At 38.2% G+C, this 19201-nt stretch overlaps 1 protein-coding gene across 7 annotated transcripts in view; it reads left to right on the forward strand.

The window, feature by feature from the left end:
* Nucleotides 1-19201, forward strand: part of LOC122564841 (nuclear receptor subfamily 6 group A member 1) — a 426486-nt gene that overhangs the window by 235453 nt on the left and 171832 nt on the right. The window contains exon 1 of one of the 7 annotated variants that reach the window (XM_043720170.2): nucleotides 8973-9008. The exons of 5 other annotated variants lie outside the window; for them this stretch is intronic. In XM_043720170.2, the coding sequence (XP_043576105.1) occupies nucleotides 8981-9008 (28 nt within the window). In that variant the 5' untranslated portion in view covers nucleotides 8973-8980. Of the gene's footprint in view, nucleotides 1-8972; nucleotides 9009-9224; nucleotides 9814-19201 lie in introns of those variants that run through there. One more of the 7 variants, XM_043720171.2, reaches the window with a different exon arrangement.

Raw genomic sequence — 19201 nt, forward strand, 5'->3', positions numbered from 1 at the left:
GAATAGAAACATTTTGGAGGGATGTGGGCCAGGAGCAGGCAGGTTGGTTGAGTTTAGTTTGCGATTACTTTTGGTGTGGACTGGTTGAACCGAAGGGGCTGTTTCTGTGCGATATGACTCTATGACATAGTTGCTAGACTAAGTGGTGCGAAAGTCAACAAGAGAGAAAAACATGATCTCATCCTTACCAATCTACTGGCGACAGGTGCATCTGTCCATGACAATATCAGTAAGAATGACCACCACACAATCCTTGTGAAGACTAAGTCCTTCCTTCACTTTGAAAATAACTTCCATAGTGCTGTGTGGCACGATTGCCATGCTGAATGGGACAGACGTTGAACAGATCTAGCAACTCAAGACTGCGCATCCGTGAGGTACTGTGGGCCATCAACATTAGCAGAATTGTCCTCCAGCACAATCTGCAACCTCATGCCCTGGCATATCCCCAATTCAACCACTACCATTAAACTAGTTCAATGTAGTAGGCATGCCAGGAGCAGCACTTAACATACCTGAAAATGAGGTGTCACCCTGGTGAAACTACCAAACAGGACTATTTGCGTGCCAAAAAGCAAAAGCAGCAAGTGGTAGAAAGAGATGTGAGCCCATAACCAACACATTTTATGTAAGCTCCGCAGTCCTGCCACATCCAGTCATGAATTGATGGTGGACAGTCAAACAACTCACTGGAGGAGGGAACTCCACAAGCATCCTCAGTGATGGAAGAGCCAAGCACATCATTGCAAAAGATAAGGCTGAAGCATTCGCTGTAATCTTCAGCCAGAACTGCTGAGTGGAGGATTCATGTTGGCCTCCTCCAGTGGTCCCCAGTATCACGGATACCAATCTTTAGCCAATTCAATTCACTTCACTTAATATCAAGAAATGGTTGGAGACACTGGCTACTGCAAAGGCTTTAAGCCCTGACAACATTCCAGCAATAGCACTGAAGACCTATGCTCCAGAACTTGCCAGACCCCAAGGCCAACTTTTCCTGTACAGCTACAACACTGACAGCTACCCGACAGTGTGGAACATTGCCCAGGTATGTCCTGTACATAAAAAGCAGGACAGATCCAACCTGGTCAATTCCCACCATGTCTGTCTACTTTTTATCATAAGTAAAGTCATGGAAGGTGTCATCAACAGTGCTATCAAGCAGCACCTGCTCAGTGACGCCCAGTTTGGGTTTTGCCAGGGCCAAGCAGCTCCTGATCTCAGTGCAGTCTTTGTTCAAACATGGCCAAAAGAGCTGAACTCCAGAGGGGAGGGGAGTGACAGTCCTTGACAGCAAGGCTGTATTCTACTGTGTGTGGATCAAGGAGCAAAACTGCAATCAGTGGGTATCGGGGCAAAGGCTGCACTGGTTGGAGTCATTTCTGGCCACAGGAAGATGATTGTTGTTGTTGGTGGTCAGTAATCTCAGCTCCAGGACATCTCTGCAGAAGTTCCTCAGGGTATTGTCTGAGGCCCAAACCTCTTCAACTGCTTCCCCAATGACCTTCTCTCCATCATAAGGCCAGAAGTGGGAATGTTTGCTGATAGTTGTGCAATGTTCAGCACCATTCACAGCTGATTAGGGACTAGAGCAGTCCATGTTCAAATGCAACAAGATCTGGACAATATCCTGATTTGGACTGACAAGTAGCATTCACACCATACAAATATCAATCTATGACCATTGCCCCTTGACATTCAATGATGATACCATCACTAAATAGTCCACTGTCAACATCCTGGGGTTATAATTGAACAGAAACTCAATTGGACTTACAATTTGCACAAACTGGCTACAAGGACAGGTCAGAGGCTAGGAATACTACAATGAGCAACTCACCTCCTGACTCCCCAAAGCCTGTCCATCATCTACATGGCATAAGTCACGATTTTGATGGAATGCTTCCCATTTACCTGGATGGTTGAGGCTCCAACAACACTCAAAGCTTGACACCATCTAGGACAAAGCAGTCCACTTGTTTGGCATTAAATCTACAAGCATCCACTCCCTCCACCACTGACACTTAGTCACAGCAGTATACAGTTTCTACAAGATTCTCTGGAGAAATTCACTTGAGATCCTCAGCCAACACCTTCCAAACCCACAACCACTTCCATCTCGAAGGACAAGTGCAGCAGATACATGGGTACACCCCCACCTTCCCTTCCAAGACACTCACCATCCTAAAATATATCACCATTTCTTCACTGTCGCTGGGTCCAAATCTGGGAATTCCCTACTCAGAGGCATTGTGAGTCAACCCATCGCAGGTGGTCTGCAGCAGTTCAAGAAGGCAGCTGACCACCATCTTCTCAAGGGCAACTGGGATGGGCAATAAATGCTGAGCAGTGAGCAACATCCACATTCCCCAAATGATTGTTTTTAAATGCAGTAACTAAAATTTTAAATTTGAAGCTATGGATGACTGACAGATAGCCTGGGAATAGGACTATGCCATTCAGCTTTGCCTTTGAGCCTATTCTACTTTTCATCTAGATTGTGGCTGAGTCCATTTACTTGGTTTGATTGCATAAGAGTTAATGTTAGCCTGGTTTTCCTTTTAAAAAAGTTTCTATTGTGCTTCCTATGCTTAACTCTAGAATGATTAGTTCTAATTTTATGGTTATTTGATTATTCACCATCTACTACACTCCCGTCCTGGACTTGTTTACTGGATGAAGCAATGTAATGCAGGTTAGTGAAGACCGGTGATATATGTGATGCATGTATATATCACATATATATGTGATATATGTAGAACTTGATACAGACAAGGATAAAGGCAGCACAGTTTTGGATGAGTTGAGATTTACAGAGGATGCAAGATGAAGGTTATTAAGAAGAAGGAATAGTGGAATATTGAAGGTAAAAAAAGATGGTTGCAGATTTTAATAGCAAACAGGTTTCACTATCCCTAGTTCAGCTTAAGTTATGAACATTAATTTGAATAAGACACCAGCAGTCTTAAATGATGGTGAGGGGTTGAAATGGAAGTAGTGCAAGGGATGGAGAGTTTATTGTTGGATTAAGATGATGTCTGAAGGAAATGAAAGCTGATCCAAGACTGGACGCGGGGCAACTGATCTGATGCTACATTAACAGTGGACAGATCAAGAGGCCTGGTGGTGAAATAGAGGTGGGTGTCATCATCAGAATGGATAAATTTGCACGCAGCTTCGGGAGGAATGCTTGAGGAACTCTGCAGTATGTGGGGACATTAGGCATAGTTCAGCCTGATGTGAAGTCCACCCTCCCTTGTCCCTTTTATTGTTGTGCCACCACAAATCACTACAAAGAGTGATTTAGGTTGTGTTTACTTGAATTCTTAATCCCAACTCATTCGTGAGGCATTAAGAGTTTTTCCTTTGATGGCTGCCATGGCTGTCAATAAGACTGACACCCAGTTCTACCATACCACATCTCTCCTAATTTCCTAATTTGTAGTATTACATATCTGATATCCAGAACTCCATTTGCAGAAATTTCCTGTAACTAAGTTTGCAAAGATTGAAGCTCTTCTCTTCACAGCCCCACATCAGATTTTGTTCCATCGCTAGCCACTGACTTCAGTCATTTCCCTGGTAACAAATATTCTGAGATCTAACCAGAATATTTGTATTTTTACTGTTGTATTTCATACTGAAATATATATTACCCAGAGCAATGTATGCATTTTTGATCTCCTTACCTTCGTAAACAAGGTGCAGATATGAAACGCTGAATTACTTTTTTTCTGAATAATTACTGTTCTATAACACTGTGATAGAATGAGTGCAACAAAATTTATTGATTCCTGAGATGGTTGAGTTGTTCTATGAGGATAGATTTGGAAGGTCAAGCTTGTACTCCTAAAGTTTTGAAAAACTGAGAGCTGATTTTGAGAATGACATAAAATCTTAAAAAGCTCAACAAGTTAGTTGCAGAAGGGATGTTTCCCTGGTTGGGGCGTTAATCCACAACCAGGAATCACAATCTTCAAGTAACACCATTTAGGACTGAGCTGAGGAGGAAGCTCTTCATTCAAAGAGTCATGAATCTTTCACATTCTCTACCCAGATAGTCTGTGGGGGCTCTGTCATTGAGTTTGCTTAGGACAGAGATGAATAGATTTATAGATATTAAAGGCATCATGTGATATTGAGATAGATTGAGAAGATGGCATTGTGGTAGAAATTGGCAGAAAATCTTGTTGAATGACAGAACAGGTTTCAGGGTCTGAATGGTCCGTTCATGCTCCTATTTCCTGTTTTGCAACCACAGTTTCTCAGCCTAGTTTCTGACCACACATCCATTCATCATAAAGACCACCAATTTCAACTTCAGTAACAATATCCCTTTACTAGATCATCTGTTATTGAAATCCTCATCCACACCATTGATTCCATAAAACTTGACTTGTGCAACAACCATTCTTTTGGCAGGCTTTCCATTTTCCATCCTTCATAAACTTGTGCTCAACAAAACTCTGTCATCCAAGATCTAATACACATCCATTTGCCTATCTACTGGTTGTTGACTACGTTGGTTCCTTGTTCAGCAGTACCTCAACCTTAAGTTATTTTCCTTTTTCTCAAATTCATGAATAGTGATGTCGCCTCCCTAGTTCTGCAACTTACTGCAGCTATTCAGTTGGGCTTCCTGCTGATCCTCAGTTTTGATCAGTTCAACCATCCCTTCAACTGCCTAAGCTTAAATTTTCTTTCTTAAATAATTAAACTTCTGTACTCCGTGTTCCTATGCTTCTTAAAACATATCTATTTCATCAAACTTTGGGCATTTATACTGTGGTGTATTATCTTTTTTCTTGCTCGTGAGAGGTGCATTTTTATTACGTTTTGCTGTGTTAAGTGTTTTATGCATGCATGTTGTTATATTAAGCAGATTATTTTTAGGGAAGGAATTATCTAAGAACCATGTTGTTAAAAGGCTCTTGTGATTGCTAACATCTATAAAATTGTACAAAAGCACTTACTAAGGAGAAACATACCCCCAAATGCATTTTTATGCAGATGTAAATTAAACTGAGTTAATTATTGTAAAACATAAATCAATCTATAGGGCACATACATTCAAATTATTTAGGAAAGCTTTCAAGAAGGCAGTGTTTGTTTCTTTGATCAAAATGTTGTATTTATTTGCAACTTGTTTACTTAGTTCTGTATATGGAGCAATTTACACACATTTGGCTATTTGGAGTGTTTAGTCACAAAAGAGGTCACTCATTGCAGGCATCTATTGTTTTTTTTTCAAAGCATGGAATATACAAATGTTTATCAGAAAATGTAAGTTAAAAGTTAGGCTGCTAGTTTAAATTTAGATTTGTCTTTTAACATATAAATAGACTAGGCGTTGAAATCAAAGCAGCTGACTCCATTCATTGAACAATGGGATTGCTGCCACAGTCAGAAGCTTCATGTGTGTGAATAAGCCACATCCCGGTGCTAGTTAATTAGCAAAGGATTATTAATGATGCATTGCTGCATTTGCTAGTCTTAGCCCTATTATTACAGTCAAATGCGTTCGTACACAAGGCAGGAATGGTCATTGTGATGCAAAGAACAGATTAGTCACATTAACATAAGAAAAGTGCAGAGGGCTTTTTTGTTTTTTGTTTATACAAAGCCACGTCCTCAAAGGAGTTGTGATTTCAACACTAAATACTACTTCACTAGTGCTTTGTAACTTCTCTCCTGCCAAAGAGTACATAAAGATAAAAAGGCATAAAAGAAATAGTTTCAAAATAATTTCTGCATTTACTAAATCCAATGTATTTAAAAATGTAAATAAAGTGAATTAATTTCCCCTTTCTTCCCCAACACCCCCCCCCTCACTTCTGTTTTCCCCTATATCTACCTGGAATACATTTCTGCACATATTTATGAAAAAACACTATCATTGTCCAGAAATCTGCCATTTTAAATCTCCCTCCTTTCCTTAATGTTCCATTTCTTTTAATGGAAGCTAGAACATAGTCTAGGAAATAAGTCAGAGCTTCTTGACCCTGATAAAGAATGCTACTGATATTGTATCATCTACATCATTTAGTTGTTAATGTATTTAACCTTTTTAAAACCTGCTTCCAATTGCTTTCAGTTGATTCACTGTTTGAACTTACATTTTATGACTATTTCTTTCAAAGGATTTATTTTCAAAACCACTTTGGAGATTTCTTTTCAATTGCAAAACTGAAAATGCAAATGAATTTTGACAAAATACACCTCAATTTAATTCTTAAAAATTGTAACCTGCATAACATTCTTCATTAATATCATTGAAGAATGCCAAGAATGAATATAATAGAAACTTAAATAGTGTACCAAAAGTTAGTTAATTCCCATATTCCCAGCAACACTTACTATTTCCAATCTCTGTGATGCCCCAGCTATGGCTCTGATATTCAATCTCTTAAATCCACATTAGGGATTTGAGCATATTGTTGAACTTTTAGTTTTGCTATTTATCACCACATTTGGCTGAACTACATCAATCCATTCTCTTCACCTCCTTCACCATAACTGCTTAAGACTCTCTGATCATCCCTGGTGCACCAAGATACCAGCCACCTCTACCGTTGCAGTTTCTTTCCAACCAGCTTCACATTCATTCCACTCTTCCAACTTTACCTCTACCACCAAATTTGAACAGCTCAAAGCCACTTTTGCTGCAAAGAAAGAAAGCATGTGTTTTTTTTGGTTCGCTGACCAATTTGATGCCCACCAAGCCAACCACTACCTGAGGTCACCTTCACCCTGGCCCAGTACACCCATCATTTTCTAGTTTATTTTCTGAACCACCAGACTGTCTTTGATCTCTTCTTTTGAACCTTGATCCCAATCCACTGAAGTACTTGACTGTTCAGATTTCTGTCCTGGCCTCCGTGCTAATCAGTATTATAAATGCTTCAATAAAACACTCGAATCCTCTACTACATTTGTGCTGCCAGACTGCTCATCTGATATCCACTTGCATACGAAGCATAATTTCTTGCAAGTAACTATTAGAAAGACAAAATCATAGTGGGAAACCCGAGAGCAAACTCTCTAATCTTGCCACCTACTTCAATTTCTTGTTCTCGTCACAACAATTTGAAGACAACCTGTCCTCCTTAAACTGAGCTAAGTTTCTTACTCAATATTCTCTTTATTATTAAGACAATATGCTTGTACCTCTGATCTTACACTGTCACTTGTTGTTTCGATCTCTCATCCATGTCTTTGTCACTGGTGAATGTGGCTTTACCAGTGGTCTCCAGGTTTAGCTTCCACTTAGCACCTTTCATGGCTGATCCAAAGCTCTGCTGCCTGCGTCCTTTTCCACATCATGCTTTGTGTACTCAATACCCTTTATTCATCAGTTTCTAGACTTTAAAGTTGGGTAAAGATGCAAGGATGGGGAATATGGGCATGAGTTGCAGGGGAGGGATTTAGAGGGCAAGTCTAAGGTTGTCGGGGTTTGCATACTGCTTATAGGGGCTGCAAGAGCACTCCTGATTTCCTGGTGCCACAAAAGAAAGTTTTTTTTTTAAAAAACCTTACCTTTCAGGGGTATTGTGTTCCAATTCTGGCCTGATTTGCTTTAAGCAGACTCCCTGCTCGGCAGCAAGTTAAAATGTCACTGGGATGCAATTGGCATCAAAAGATCCCAATTAGTGCTTCATGTATGTACTTTTGTTGCCTGAATAAGCAACATTCTAGAGTATAAATCCAGACTTTTAATTTCCCACCTTCCCAGGCATAGTTCTGTGGGGCAAAACTGTTTTAAAAATTCTTGATTGTTTAATGTGTAGATATATCCAAATATTTATTTTTAGGTAAATTAACATTTCCAATTTAGTATTATTCTGGATTGCTGCAAGATTTATAAAGCAGTTTTAGAAACCTTATTTTGGAATCCAACATCAGTATGATAGTATGAACTACTTATTTGTATTTAATATTGTACAAAAGTTTTCCCCAATGCTGCTTATATCACAAACATAAAAGGATTTTAATATTGATGAAAAATGATAAGCCTGTTTTATGAAGGGTCAATCTTGGCATTGGCAAAATGAATCAGTCAGGGTATGAAAATAGAGTATATAATATTTGTATGTGTATGAGTGAAAGAATTTTGCATCTGAAAACGCCATCTTGCTTTAGGTTTTTTTTTGTAGTGAGTGTTCACATCACAGTTTGTGTACTCAAGGAGCTGACCTTCACTTTACATTCCCAGTTTTTGGCTTTGTGATTGTTAGTAACTAGGATCAAAGGGCAGAGGTCAGCAGCGTAAGTACACAAATGGTGCATTACTGCTCTTCATCCTTTCTGCAAAAAGTTAAATAACTTAAAGATTGTGAGAGGAGGAGCAATTTATTTTTTCCTTGTATTACAAACAAATTTAGTTCAGGATTTTTTTTCAATATGCTTTTGTGATTGTTACGTATTTTAAAATATATATTGAGTGTTTTAACTATTGTTTGAAATGTTCCAGATTGACTGTATCTAATATATTGCCATTTTCAGCAGTAAATGGCTCAACCCAGACATGCAAATTTTGAAGTCACTCAAAAGCATTTAAAGAAGTATCTTTAATGACTTTTACTATTATTGGTTGTCATTTTTACTTAAGTCAAATGTCTATGCGGCCAGGGTTTGGTCAGGCAATATCCTTTTTCTCACGATGACCTTACTAGTAAGGATATTTACAATAATATCAGAGTTAAATCATTAATATTTTGAATAGTGAAAGTTACTTGCTTCATTTGGTCCAATGAGAAGCCGTCAGATAACCTTTCTGCTTTTAAAATACTTAACCACTTGAATTCTTTAATTTGAATTTGAAAAGCCCCTTATCTGTGACATCACACAATTAACATAAAGATCTGATTTTGCTGGCTTTCGTCAACATAATGGCAGCGAGATGTGCTTCCAAGAGGACATGGCTTGCTGATCAGGAGGGGGGACTAATCATGTCATTTTAAATGCTTCTGTCTTACTTGGAATGAAGACGGAATCAAACTTTATGGAAGGTAAAGTACTGTATTATACTTTGACGTGGAATAATGCTGTCGAAAGTCTGTTTCAAATGCAATTCTTAATGTTTTGTAATGAGCAGTAGGATTTGCTGTTTGGTACTGCTCATTTTAAGCCCTTGATTATACATTGGCATTGATGGATCTGTGAGGGAGGATTCTGGCTTGTAATAGATGGCCTTGCTTTACCATTGACAACACATGTGCCCCGATTCTCTAGTGAATCCCTTGCAATCGTCACCAATTCAGTAGTAATTCAAGCAAGTGTTTGGATTGTTTAAATGTAAGTTTGTCATCAGAAGTGGAACAGAGCCTGAGGTCGTATAACAGCAGTTTTAGATTAATTCATGTTTTATAATTACTTCGGTGTTGCCTAGCTACAGTGTGAATGACAAAAGAAACTGAAATTAAAACACTTACGAGGACCATACAATGCATACGTTTGCTGTTGTTCATTGTCACTTAACCTCCCAATTTTAAATTAAATGCTACTGTTCTCTGTTTAAGGGTTAATCTTTGAGGTTACAATGTTAACAAAAAAAAATAGAGCTATCAGTTCCATTCAGATAACCTTTGGTCATCAGAGGACTCGAAGCAAAGTTGTGACCTTAGGGCTTGAACTTTACAGTCACATGACCAGCTTGTAAACTGACCTGTGGGGTTGACTGTTGCATCTAAGCTTCCAGAAACTAGCGCTGGGAAACATGAGGTGCTTTCTAACTGCTGATAATTTGTAGCAAATATTTGCATGGATGGCTGCTATGCAAGTTACGGGAGAAGAATGAAATGGATACATGGGAAGGTAGTATGAATGTTAGTTGTTTAAAATTTGATATCAGCTGCTATCTAGTTTTTCTAAAGAAAGCTACCAGCAAACATTGGCCTCGGGGGAGGAGACTCAGCAACTGCCTTAATTTTTAAACGCGTAAAGTGACATAATTTTGTTCTTAACACTATTCTATGTGTACTTTTTGTGAAGAAACAGAAAACTCAAGCAAACCTGTTTTTTTTTCCATGTTATTACTTCGATAATGACTTGCATGTTCTGGTTTTTGATTAACAGATTATTCAACTGGGATCTGCTTTCTGCATGTCGTGCTCTTTTTCAGTTGGCTTGGTAGAGAGTTGTTTAAGAAGCCCTTTGTTTTAACTCTTTGAAAAGGTCTTTTTATCTTATGCTTGTTAATTTTTGATGAAATCATGGTGACTCGTGACAACTGCTTCTGAAGTGTAACCTACTATGCCCAACCCCCACCCGCAAATCTCCTAGGGGTTAATACTGACTCTCAAATGATTTAAGGTAGATAAACGAGTTTAGAGAATGGAATGCAAAGAAAGCCAAAACATCGATGTCTCTTAAAATATCTGTTTTCAGAGCCTTTTTATTAATTTGGAAAATAGCCTAGCCTATTTCTAGGCTTCCATTGTTTGTATGTGGGCAGCTAGAGAACTTGGGAGCATCTGATGGCCATTAAATCCTCTGTAGGCCACAGCTTGTGGCTGATATCCCACAGGCCCAGTCAAACTCTTACTCATGCTGCCTGTAATTAACTGCTATTGTTTTCAAAACAGTAGAAAATCATGGTTGGAGATATTTTATTTTTGAGATAAGCATATTTTCTAAAGATTGAAATCTTTTGAGTAAAACCATAGCATTTTTAATAATAAAAGCAACATTTTCAGGCTTAGATTTATGCTGTGGTCATGACAGATTTTTCTGTATGTATACGTTAGGCCTCCAATGTCTATTTGATAGGAATGATCAGCTGGAACAGGAGGTGGGAACGTATCGTGTCCCCTAAATCTGTGTGTAACAGCTGAGTATGAGGATAAATTAATTGGTGGTTTTATATAAATGAACACAGTCTCTGTGATGAAGGTTATTTTCTTAAAGAAATGTTTAGAATTTTATTTTCTTCAGCTGCAATATACGTACTTTTTAAAAAGTGCACATTTTAAAATTTGATCCTGAAAGTTACAATTGAAAAATGCTTATCAATCTTCTACCTTCAGTTGTATTTTCAGTTTTTTTTTGTATTATCAAATAAGCCAAAAAGTATTGTATTGCCTTGTTATTTGTTTTGAACACCCTTCAAATTCAGTTACATGTTTGAGCAGAACACTTAGGAACTAATGTGATTTCTAGCAAAAAATTGTAATTGAAATATTAATAAAGTGTGAATATGCTCTATTTTGCAATTATCTACTTTTAAGAAAATATAAAAAATGCATTTGGTCTTTTGAAATGCCAAATATGTTTGTTTCTGTGTGATTAGCTGTTAATTTAACATTACATAGTCAAATAATATATTCTCACTGTGCATTTATGCTAGTTTAAACATAAATTAAAAATATAACCTCTTTCACATACTTTACACCTCGTTTTTGTTCTGCAAAAGGTAAACTACCTTTTGTCATTTTAATGTGAAGTTTTTTTAATATCCAAGCTAAGATGTTTCTATCTAACGTTTCTAATGTTATGGCACCATAATGCAGCTTCATTAACAAAGATCCTTAGCTTTTGTGAATTGTGTGTTTAGTAGAAATGAAAATGTCATGTTTGAATGTAATAGTTTTTATATTTTATATTACTTTTAGCTATTTATTTTTCAAGTGCTGAACACTACATTATGTTCCATGTGTACTTTCAGTCCATACAATGTAAACAGTGGTTTTGGATTTTAAAAAAACTGTATATGATTTGTAAGTCATGAAACAAACCAATTGAAAATTTACATTAAAATGCAGTTGCAATAGAAATTTGGCAGAAGAAAATCTACTCCATGTACAGAATATCCAAATATTGCTTTCATTAAAGTTATTTGTGGCAATGTTTTCCATGCTCCTCAATGTCAGTTGCAATAATGTATTTTTTAAATAACTTGAGGAATGTTTACTATTTAACAAGCAGAGGGTATGTGTTATTGCATTGTTGGTTTATAATTGAGTATAACAACCTTCATCTAACATTGTACACAAAATCATTAGGTGAATAATGTAATATGATTTTCCTAAAACCCAAAGGAAAAAAAATTGACTTTTTGTACATCTTTGTACATAATGCTTATGTGCTGCTTAAAAAGGAAAAACCTGATTGCATTAAGAGTTGTAACTGAGACAGTTACTTGATCATTATCACTTGGGTATAGTGCTGCTGCTGGGATACAGGGGGTTAACTCAGTTGAGTTTTTCACTATTAGTGCGATTTGTGGAATACACCAGAGCAGCACAGTCTGGTCTTTCAACGTGTAATTTTCCAAGCAGGAAGTCTTATTTATTTTGCTTAGCTCCTAGGTTTGGTTGGTGTGTGTGTGTGTGTGTGTGTGTGTGTGGTGGTAGGGGGAGGTGGGGCAGAGGATAGTGGAGAAAAGGAGGAGGCAGGGGAGTGGAAGGAAGATTGATGTTTGGGGGTTGGGAGTGGAAGAAAGGTGGGGGAGGGCATTAAAGGCTTAAGTGATTACTGTACCTAGGATAAATTGCATTGGCTCTGTGTGGACCCACCCTAGTTTTGATGGATCTATGGTGATTCTAATGGTTTTTAATACCTAAGTTTGTATCTTTTGCAGTGACCTTCAGTATAGAGCTAGATCACTTAAGATTAGGCTTTCTAGGAGCCTTTGAAACCATTTGTTGTTGATTAGCTTTGCTAGGGCTCTCTAAAACCATTTATTATTCTTTGTCAACTGAGATGGACTTTGGTTTTTGTTAAGAAATATCCATTTTTATGAATTATACTTTTTCTCATTGTCCTAGTTCTGGTAGAGATATTTGACGAATTTAGTCTTCTAACTTGTGTTAGGGAATTAGCAAAACACGGGCAATTCTTCAGATCTATCTTTTCGAGAATTGAATGACTTTGAGAACTTCTTGACAATTGAGTGTAGGGACACTTGAAATTCTGTGTGCAAGATAATTTTGAAATAGTTCTTCCACTGTTGACTCTCATTACATCTTTCCCTTTTTTGTATCTTAATTGATATGAGTGTCAGTGAATTATAATTGTTTTTTTTTCAGGATTAGCTTGAAATCATGTATTTGTCAATGTACTAGCTGTTACTAATCCCTGAAGTCTTGATTCATTTTATTCCTCAATAAACATACCAAAAGCAACTTTACCTGGTCATTATGTGAGGAAGCTGGCTATCTTCAATTTGACTGCTGCATTTTCTGCAACAGCGATTGCATTTCAAAAATATGTATTTGGCTGTTTTTGTTTTTAAAAACACACTTTGAGACTTTATCGGCATAAATAATGCTCTGTCAATGGAACACATCTTGCCTTTCCTTCCAAATTGAACTGAATTGTTTTCTGAAGAGCCTGCAGCAAAATATTTTGGTTCCTCCATTCGATTTCATGAGTGCACAAGAACTGGGAGCAGGAGTAGGCAATTCAATCTCTCAAACCCGTTTCGCCATGTCATACAATCATGGCTAATCTTGTCTTGCACTCAATTCCATTTTCCTGCCTGCTGTCCAGAACTCTTCAACCCATTGCTAAATAAAAGTTGGTCTATCTCTTCCTTTAAATTTAGTCAATGTCCCAGCATCCATTACACTCTGGGGCAGAATACCTCCGATTCATGGCCCTTTTTTGTGAAGTAATTTCTCTTTTCATCTCCATTTTAGGATGAGGGATATCAGATTTTAAAATCTATGACCTGTCATTCTAAATCTCTCCACATGGGGCAACATCCTTTTTAATCTTTGAGCCCTTTTAGCATTTTTTTAATACTTCAGTCAGATCTTCTGTCATTCATGTTGGCATGTGGCTCAGGGACACTTGAAACATAAATTTGAAAAAGTATATTGAGATTATACACTAATGTTCTCAAATTCAGTGTGCAAGATCATTTTGAAATGGATCTTCCACTTAAATGCATGCAGTCTGACCTAAAAATTTGTTATTACTGCTGCCTCACACTGCCAGGGACCCAGGTTCGATTCACGCCTCTGGCGACTGTCTGTGTGTTTGCACATTCTCCCTGTGTCTGCATAGGTTTCCTCCGGGTGCTCCAGTTTCCCATCTCAAGCAGCTGAATTGGGCAATTTTAGCATGACCATAGTGTTAGATGCATTAGTCAGGGGTAAATATATGGTAGGGGAATGGGTCCAGGTGGGTTACTCTTTGGAGGGTCGGTGTGTACCTGTTGGGCTAAATGGCCTGTTTCTATACTGTAGGGAATCTAATCTTAGGGGAGCACATTGGCTCAGTGGTTAGCACTGCTGCCTCTCAGTATCAGGGACCCAGGTTCTGTGTGGAGTTTGCACATTCTCCCCGTGCCTGCGTGGGTTTCCTCCGGGTGTTTTGGTTTCCTCCCACAATCCAAAGATGTGCAGGTTCTGTGAATTGGCCGTGGTGAATTGGCCGTGCTAAATTGCCCATAGGGATGTGTAAGTTAGGCCCATTAGTCAGCGTAAATATAGGGTAGGGGAGTGGATCAGGGTGGGTTACTCTGCGGAGGGTTGTTGTGGACTTGTTAGACTGAAGAGCCTGTGTGCATACTGTAGGGATTCTAATTCTAATCTAAACTCCAGAATGTATACGTCTAAACTGCTTAATCCCTCATCTCGATCAATCTAGTGAACCTCCTCTGAAGTGCAAATGATAGCAGTGGAACTGTTTTAAAATTATTTTTATGGTGGTTTAGGTGAGGGCTTTATTAGATCATATTCTAAGCAATTTGAATAAGGTTTTATTATAACGTAAGTAGTGAGCTTCATATTTGTGAAGAAGAAATCCAGGAAAATATAACGCTCATCGGCTGGAGATTTCTGACCAGTAAGGAAAGCTTAAAATCATTTGGATTGGCGAGGGTTGCTGCTCTTGCCACCTGCCTGCTTCAGCTGTTACTTTTCCAGCTAGCTCTTTAAGCTAGCTCTTGAGGCCCTTTTAAATGGCTAAAAGTTGACTATTTACCTGACACTGATTTGAATCTTAGAGGCCTGTTTATGTGCTTGGGGGTGGCAAGCAACTTGCCTTTTCAGACACTCGATTATCAACCCAGCCCCTCCCTTTGGGCCTAGTCTAGAAGATGTTCCCCATGAAGTTACTCTTAAGTCCAGCTTCCAGCGCTGTTGGTGCTCGGGAACTGACTGGAGTTCCAGCAGGGGCCATCACTTCGTGGTTCTGCTGAGTTGGAGTTGTGTGGTGCTGGAAAAACACAGCAGATCAGGTGGCATCCAAGGAGCAGGAGAATCAATGTTTTGAGCATAAGCCCTTCATTAGGAAGGAGGGTGGGTGGTGGGTTTGGCTGGGTTAGAGGTCTACCAGCTAACAGTTGGCTGAGAAATCTTGAAGCGGGGGGATATTCTCCTCAGAGCAGAATCTGTGGCCTGAAGTAATTAACTAGCTAACAATTATAAAATCTGGATGTGGCCTCAGCTAGTGGAATAAAGTTTGCCTTGGACTTTTCAGCTGGTGGATGGGTCTACCATCTCTGTATCATGTGGCTTATATTTTGTGCAACTGAATGTGAACAATTTAATGAAGATTAGTTAAAACATGCTCTTAGTGTTAGCTAATATTAAACATCAGGGGAAATGCATCATTCACATTTTATATCCTAATTTTAATTAAGTAGAATAATTGCCATAGAAAATTAGATTTTTAGTATTTAAGAAGCTATAATTTTTTGGATCGGAGACTTGACTTTTTACCTATAGTGTTGTGTTCCAAAATGTTGCTTGCTGTTTAAATATTTTATTTTATCTATTGTCCATTTTTGACTACGTATGAATTAAGTTTGAAGTATTTTTATCTTTTTCCTGCTCTTAAAAAATATATCTTATTCATAAATTTAGAATGTTCATACAATATTTTGTGCTAAATAGTACACTTTAAATTAGCTCAGAGCATGATTACAATGTGTGAAAAATATCACCTGTATGTAATCACATCTCACCAAATTATCAAAAATGAAATTGATTTCTATTTCAAGCTTCTCTACATATTTTAAATAATGGACATTTTGTTTTAATAACTGCAGTTTAACACAAATATAGTGTTTTAAAAACAAATGCAACACTTGTCAGGTAATTAGAATTTTATATAACCCTATCTTGAACTTGTGTGGGGAGGTATCCCAAGAGCAACCAAAAATTATATTTAATGGTGTACGCTTGAATGCAAGTGGCAAAATAGGAACAGTCACTCCTGCAACCTTGAAAAGGCAGAAAGCCATTACAACTTGTCAGGTCTGTAGGGAACAAAAAGTGATTAACAGAAGTACAGTGAAAGGGAAACTGAGGCTGAGGTGCTTAACTGAGGAAGATGATGGAGTAGCCCTATTACAAAAGCTGACTGACAAAATAAAGATTCACTGCAAGTTCTTTAGTTCTAGGGAAGGTTGCTTGTTACAAGTTCAGGACAATATTTCCTTAGATGAGTGTTAAAGCATGCCTGAAAGCACATGGGAGAATTGAACCCCTAGCTGATAGTAATCTGGTTGGCTGGAGGTTTCCTTGCAGCAGAAGCCACAGTCCTGAATCTGCCTTTCTGCTATCCAGTGCCTGTAAGGCCATTTCTGCATTTTTATTTTGTTTGTGTCAGACTAACAGATGTAGTCTTCTCCCTGAAATGGTTGTAGCCAGCCAGCCTGTCTGTTGTATGTTTATCGTACTGCCGACCACATTCCTGGGATGGTGGAATTGTTCTATGAGAATGGATTGAGAAGACTGGACACGTATACTTGCTCGTGTGTCTCATTCATCCAAAATCATATTGAAGGATACTAACTAAATTGTCTATCTCATCTAAATTTAGTTAATGTTAGAATACTTAAAGGGTTTAACAGGGTAGATGCAAGAAGATTTTTTTTTTGCCTTGTCTGAGTGTTTAGACCCAGGGGACACAGTCTAAGAGTTAGGCCATTTAGAACTCAGATGAGGAAGGATTTCTTTAATCAGACAGCAGTGAATCTTTGGAATTCTCTTCCCCAGAAAGTTGTGCAGACTTGGTCATTGAACACATGCAAAAAAGGGGCATGAAAAAAGACCTGAACAGGATTGGGGAGAATGCACCAAAGTGGTTAACCAGGGAAAGAGTAGGGTCCATTACGGACCAAAACAGCAAGAAACCGATAAATAGATTTTACGTCAATGTCTTCTAACTATTTTCTCAAAATGATCCAATGTTAACATTTCTGACGACTTGCACCCAGAGTGAAATTGTAGCTAGTTTGGGAGATGTAGTGAGGGTGGATGTTGGTTAGTGTCATTTTGAGTTGTTGAGTAGGGGCTTGTGGGAGGGGCCTGAAAAAGCAAAGAACCAACTTTCCACTGGCTGTGGCAGTTCCATGAATTAGGCCTCTGAGAGCAAATGATTTGCCCATGCTGGTCAACAGGGTGGGATCGTGGCTGTCAAAAGTCAGTCCAAGCTTTCATGGCTATCAAAGTTGTGTCTGAGCCCATGATGCCAAAATCTCCCCCTGTGACCCCACTATGTTTCATAATTCACAGATTGGGACCTCCTGCTCTAGATATTAGATCATCTGAGGAAGTTGGTGTTGAGTTAGATCAGCTGTGATAAAGTTGAATTGCAGAATAGACTTGAAGGGTCTTATGGCCTGCTTTTACTGCTATTTCCTCTGGTTCAAAAGTGCTCACAACAATTGAGATCAGGCTCTTGCATTACTCTTCCATACATATTTGTGGAAATCTTCATGGATGCACATTTTTCAAAAGGCATATACATAATTCACTGAAAAATTACTTCCCCATATGTGTCTGACTGAGGCAGAAAATGCCTGTAATAGGCATTAATAAACCAGCATTACAGACCTTTAACCTATTTTATCAATGATATCACCTGCTTTTTGTACCTGAAAGTCTGATCAGAAATTCTATATAATTAGATCAACAATATAGTTTAATGAATATTTTTACTATGGTTTCAAAATCAATGAGAAATTCTCCATCTGCGGTAAAGAAAGAGCACCGTTAAAGTCAAATGGTTCTAAATTCTGTTCTATTCCTAATTTTTAATAGTGCCAGTTTTGATGTCAAATTAGACTCTTAAACTCTGGCATGAATCCTTCCGTGGGTTCCTTGAGAACATTTCAGCCTTGCTACCCTCAATTGTTAATTTCCATAACAGGCATTTTATTCAAAGTTGTGTCTTGTGTCATGCCACCTTTTACCCTTTTTACAGGTCCAACTACGACTAAACTATTAGTTTTGTTACCAGTTGGAAATTGTCACTTATGGTTCTGTTTAGGAGTGGCATGCTTGCCTTTGAGACAGAGGATATCTAGACTGTCACTCCAGTGCAATACTGAGACATTGCACTATTAAAGATGGTATCAAACTTGCATCTGCCCATAATAAACCTTAATCAATATCACAAAACAGATTACTCTGGTAAATATCATCGTGAGAGCTAGCGTGCATAAATTAGCTGTCTTGTTTCTTGTTATAACAGTAACTACGCTTCAAAGATTACTACTTTTGGATGTAGAACACTTTGATTTTTCAAAAAATGCTAGTCATTTCTTTAAATCACCTTTAAATTGTAGTTACCAAATTAAAGCCATATAGGCCATTTTGAACTTTTGTCATCTTGGCAGTAATGTGCTGGAGTGAATTGTTCACCCAAGGCAGAACCTGCATGACTTTTTGTTCCATTGAGTGCAATGGCCAGAAAATGTATTGGATTCTCTCCAGTACTAACAATACACTGCCTGGACAGAGTCCTGGAGAAATGAAAATTATTTCACCATGAGGCAACACCATGCAATTTCCAGGCAAAGACCAATGATTTTGCATGTAGTTTCACATGTAAGTTGAATATTAATATTAGAAAATTGCAGAGAAGCTCTGCACTAATTGTGTTCAGAATTTCTGCACATTGAATTGAGTACAGGTCCAGTGTGTACCTTTTTGTAGAGGGAAATGTAGGAGTAATAAGTTCAGAGAACCCTGGATAATTCAGAACTAGATGAACAAGAGTATGGCTTTAAGCAAGTTCAAAGGGAGTAATTCAGCTGTAACCCTAGAGGAATGTCAGAAGTGCAAGAGATCTTAAGAAAGCAATTAGAAGAGCAAAAAGGGGCATGAAAAAAGACCTGCGAACAGGATTGGGGATAATGCACTAAAGGAAAGAGGTTAACCAGGGAAAGGGTCCATTAGGGACCAAAATAGCAACATGTGTGTGAAGCGGCAGGATATTGGAAGGGTGTTAAATGAATGAATAT

Source organism: Chiloscyllium plagiosum, unplaced genomic scaffold (assembly GCF_037043375.1).
Source record: "Chiloscyllium plagiosum isolate Xiang-an unplaced genomic scaffold, Cpla_swu_hap1 HiC_scaffold_21, whole genome shotgun sequence".
NCBI lineage: Eukaryota > Metazoa > Chordata > Chondrichthyes > Orectolobiformes > Hemiscylliidae > Chiloscyllium > Chiloscyllium plagiosum.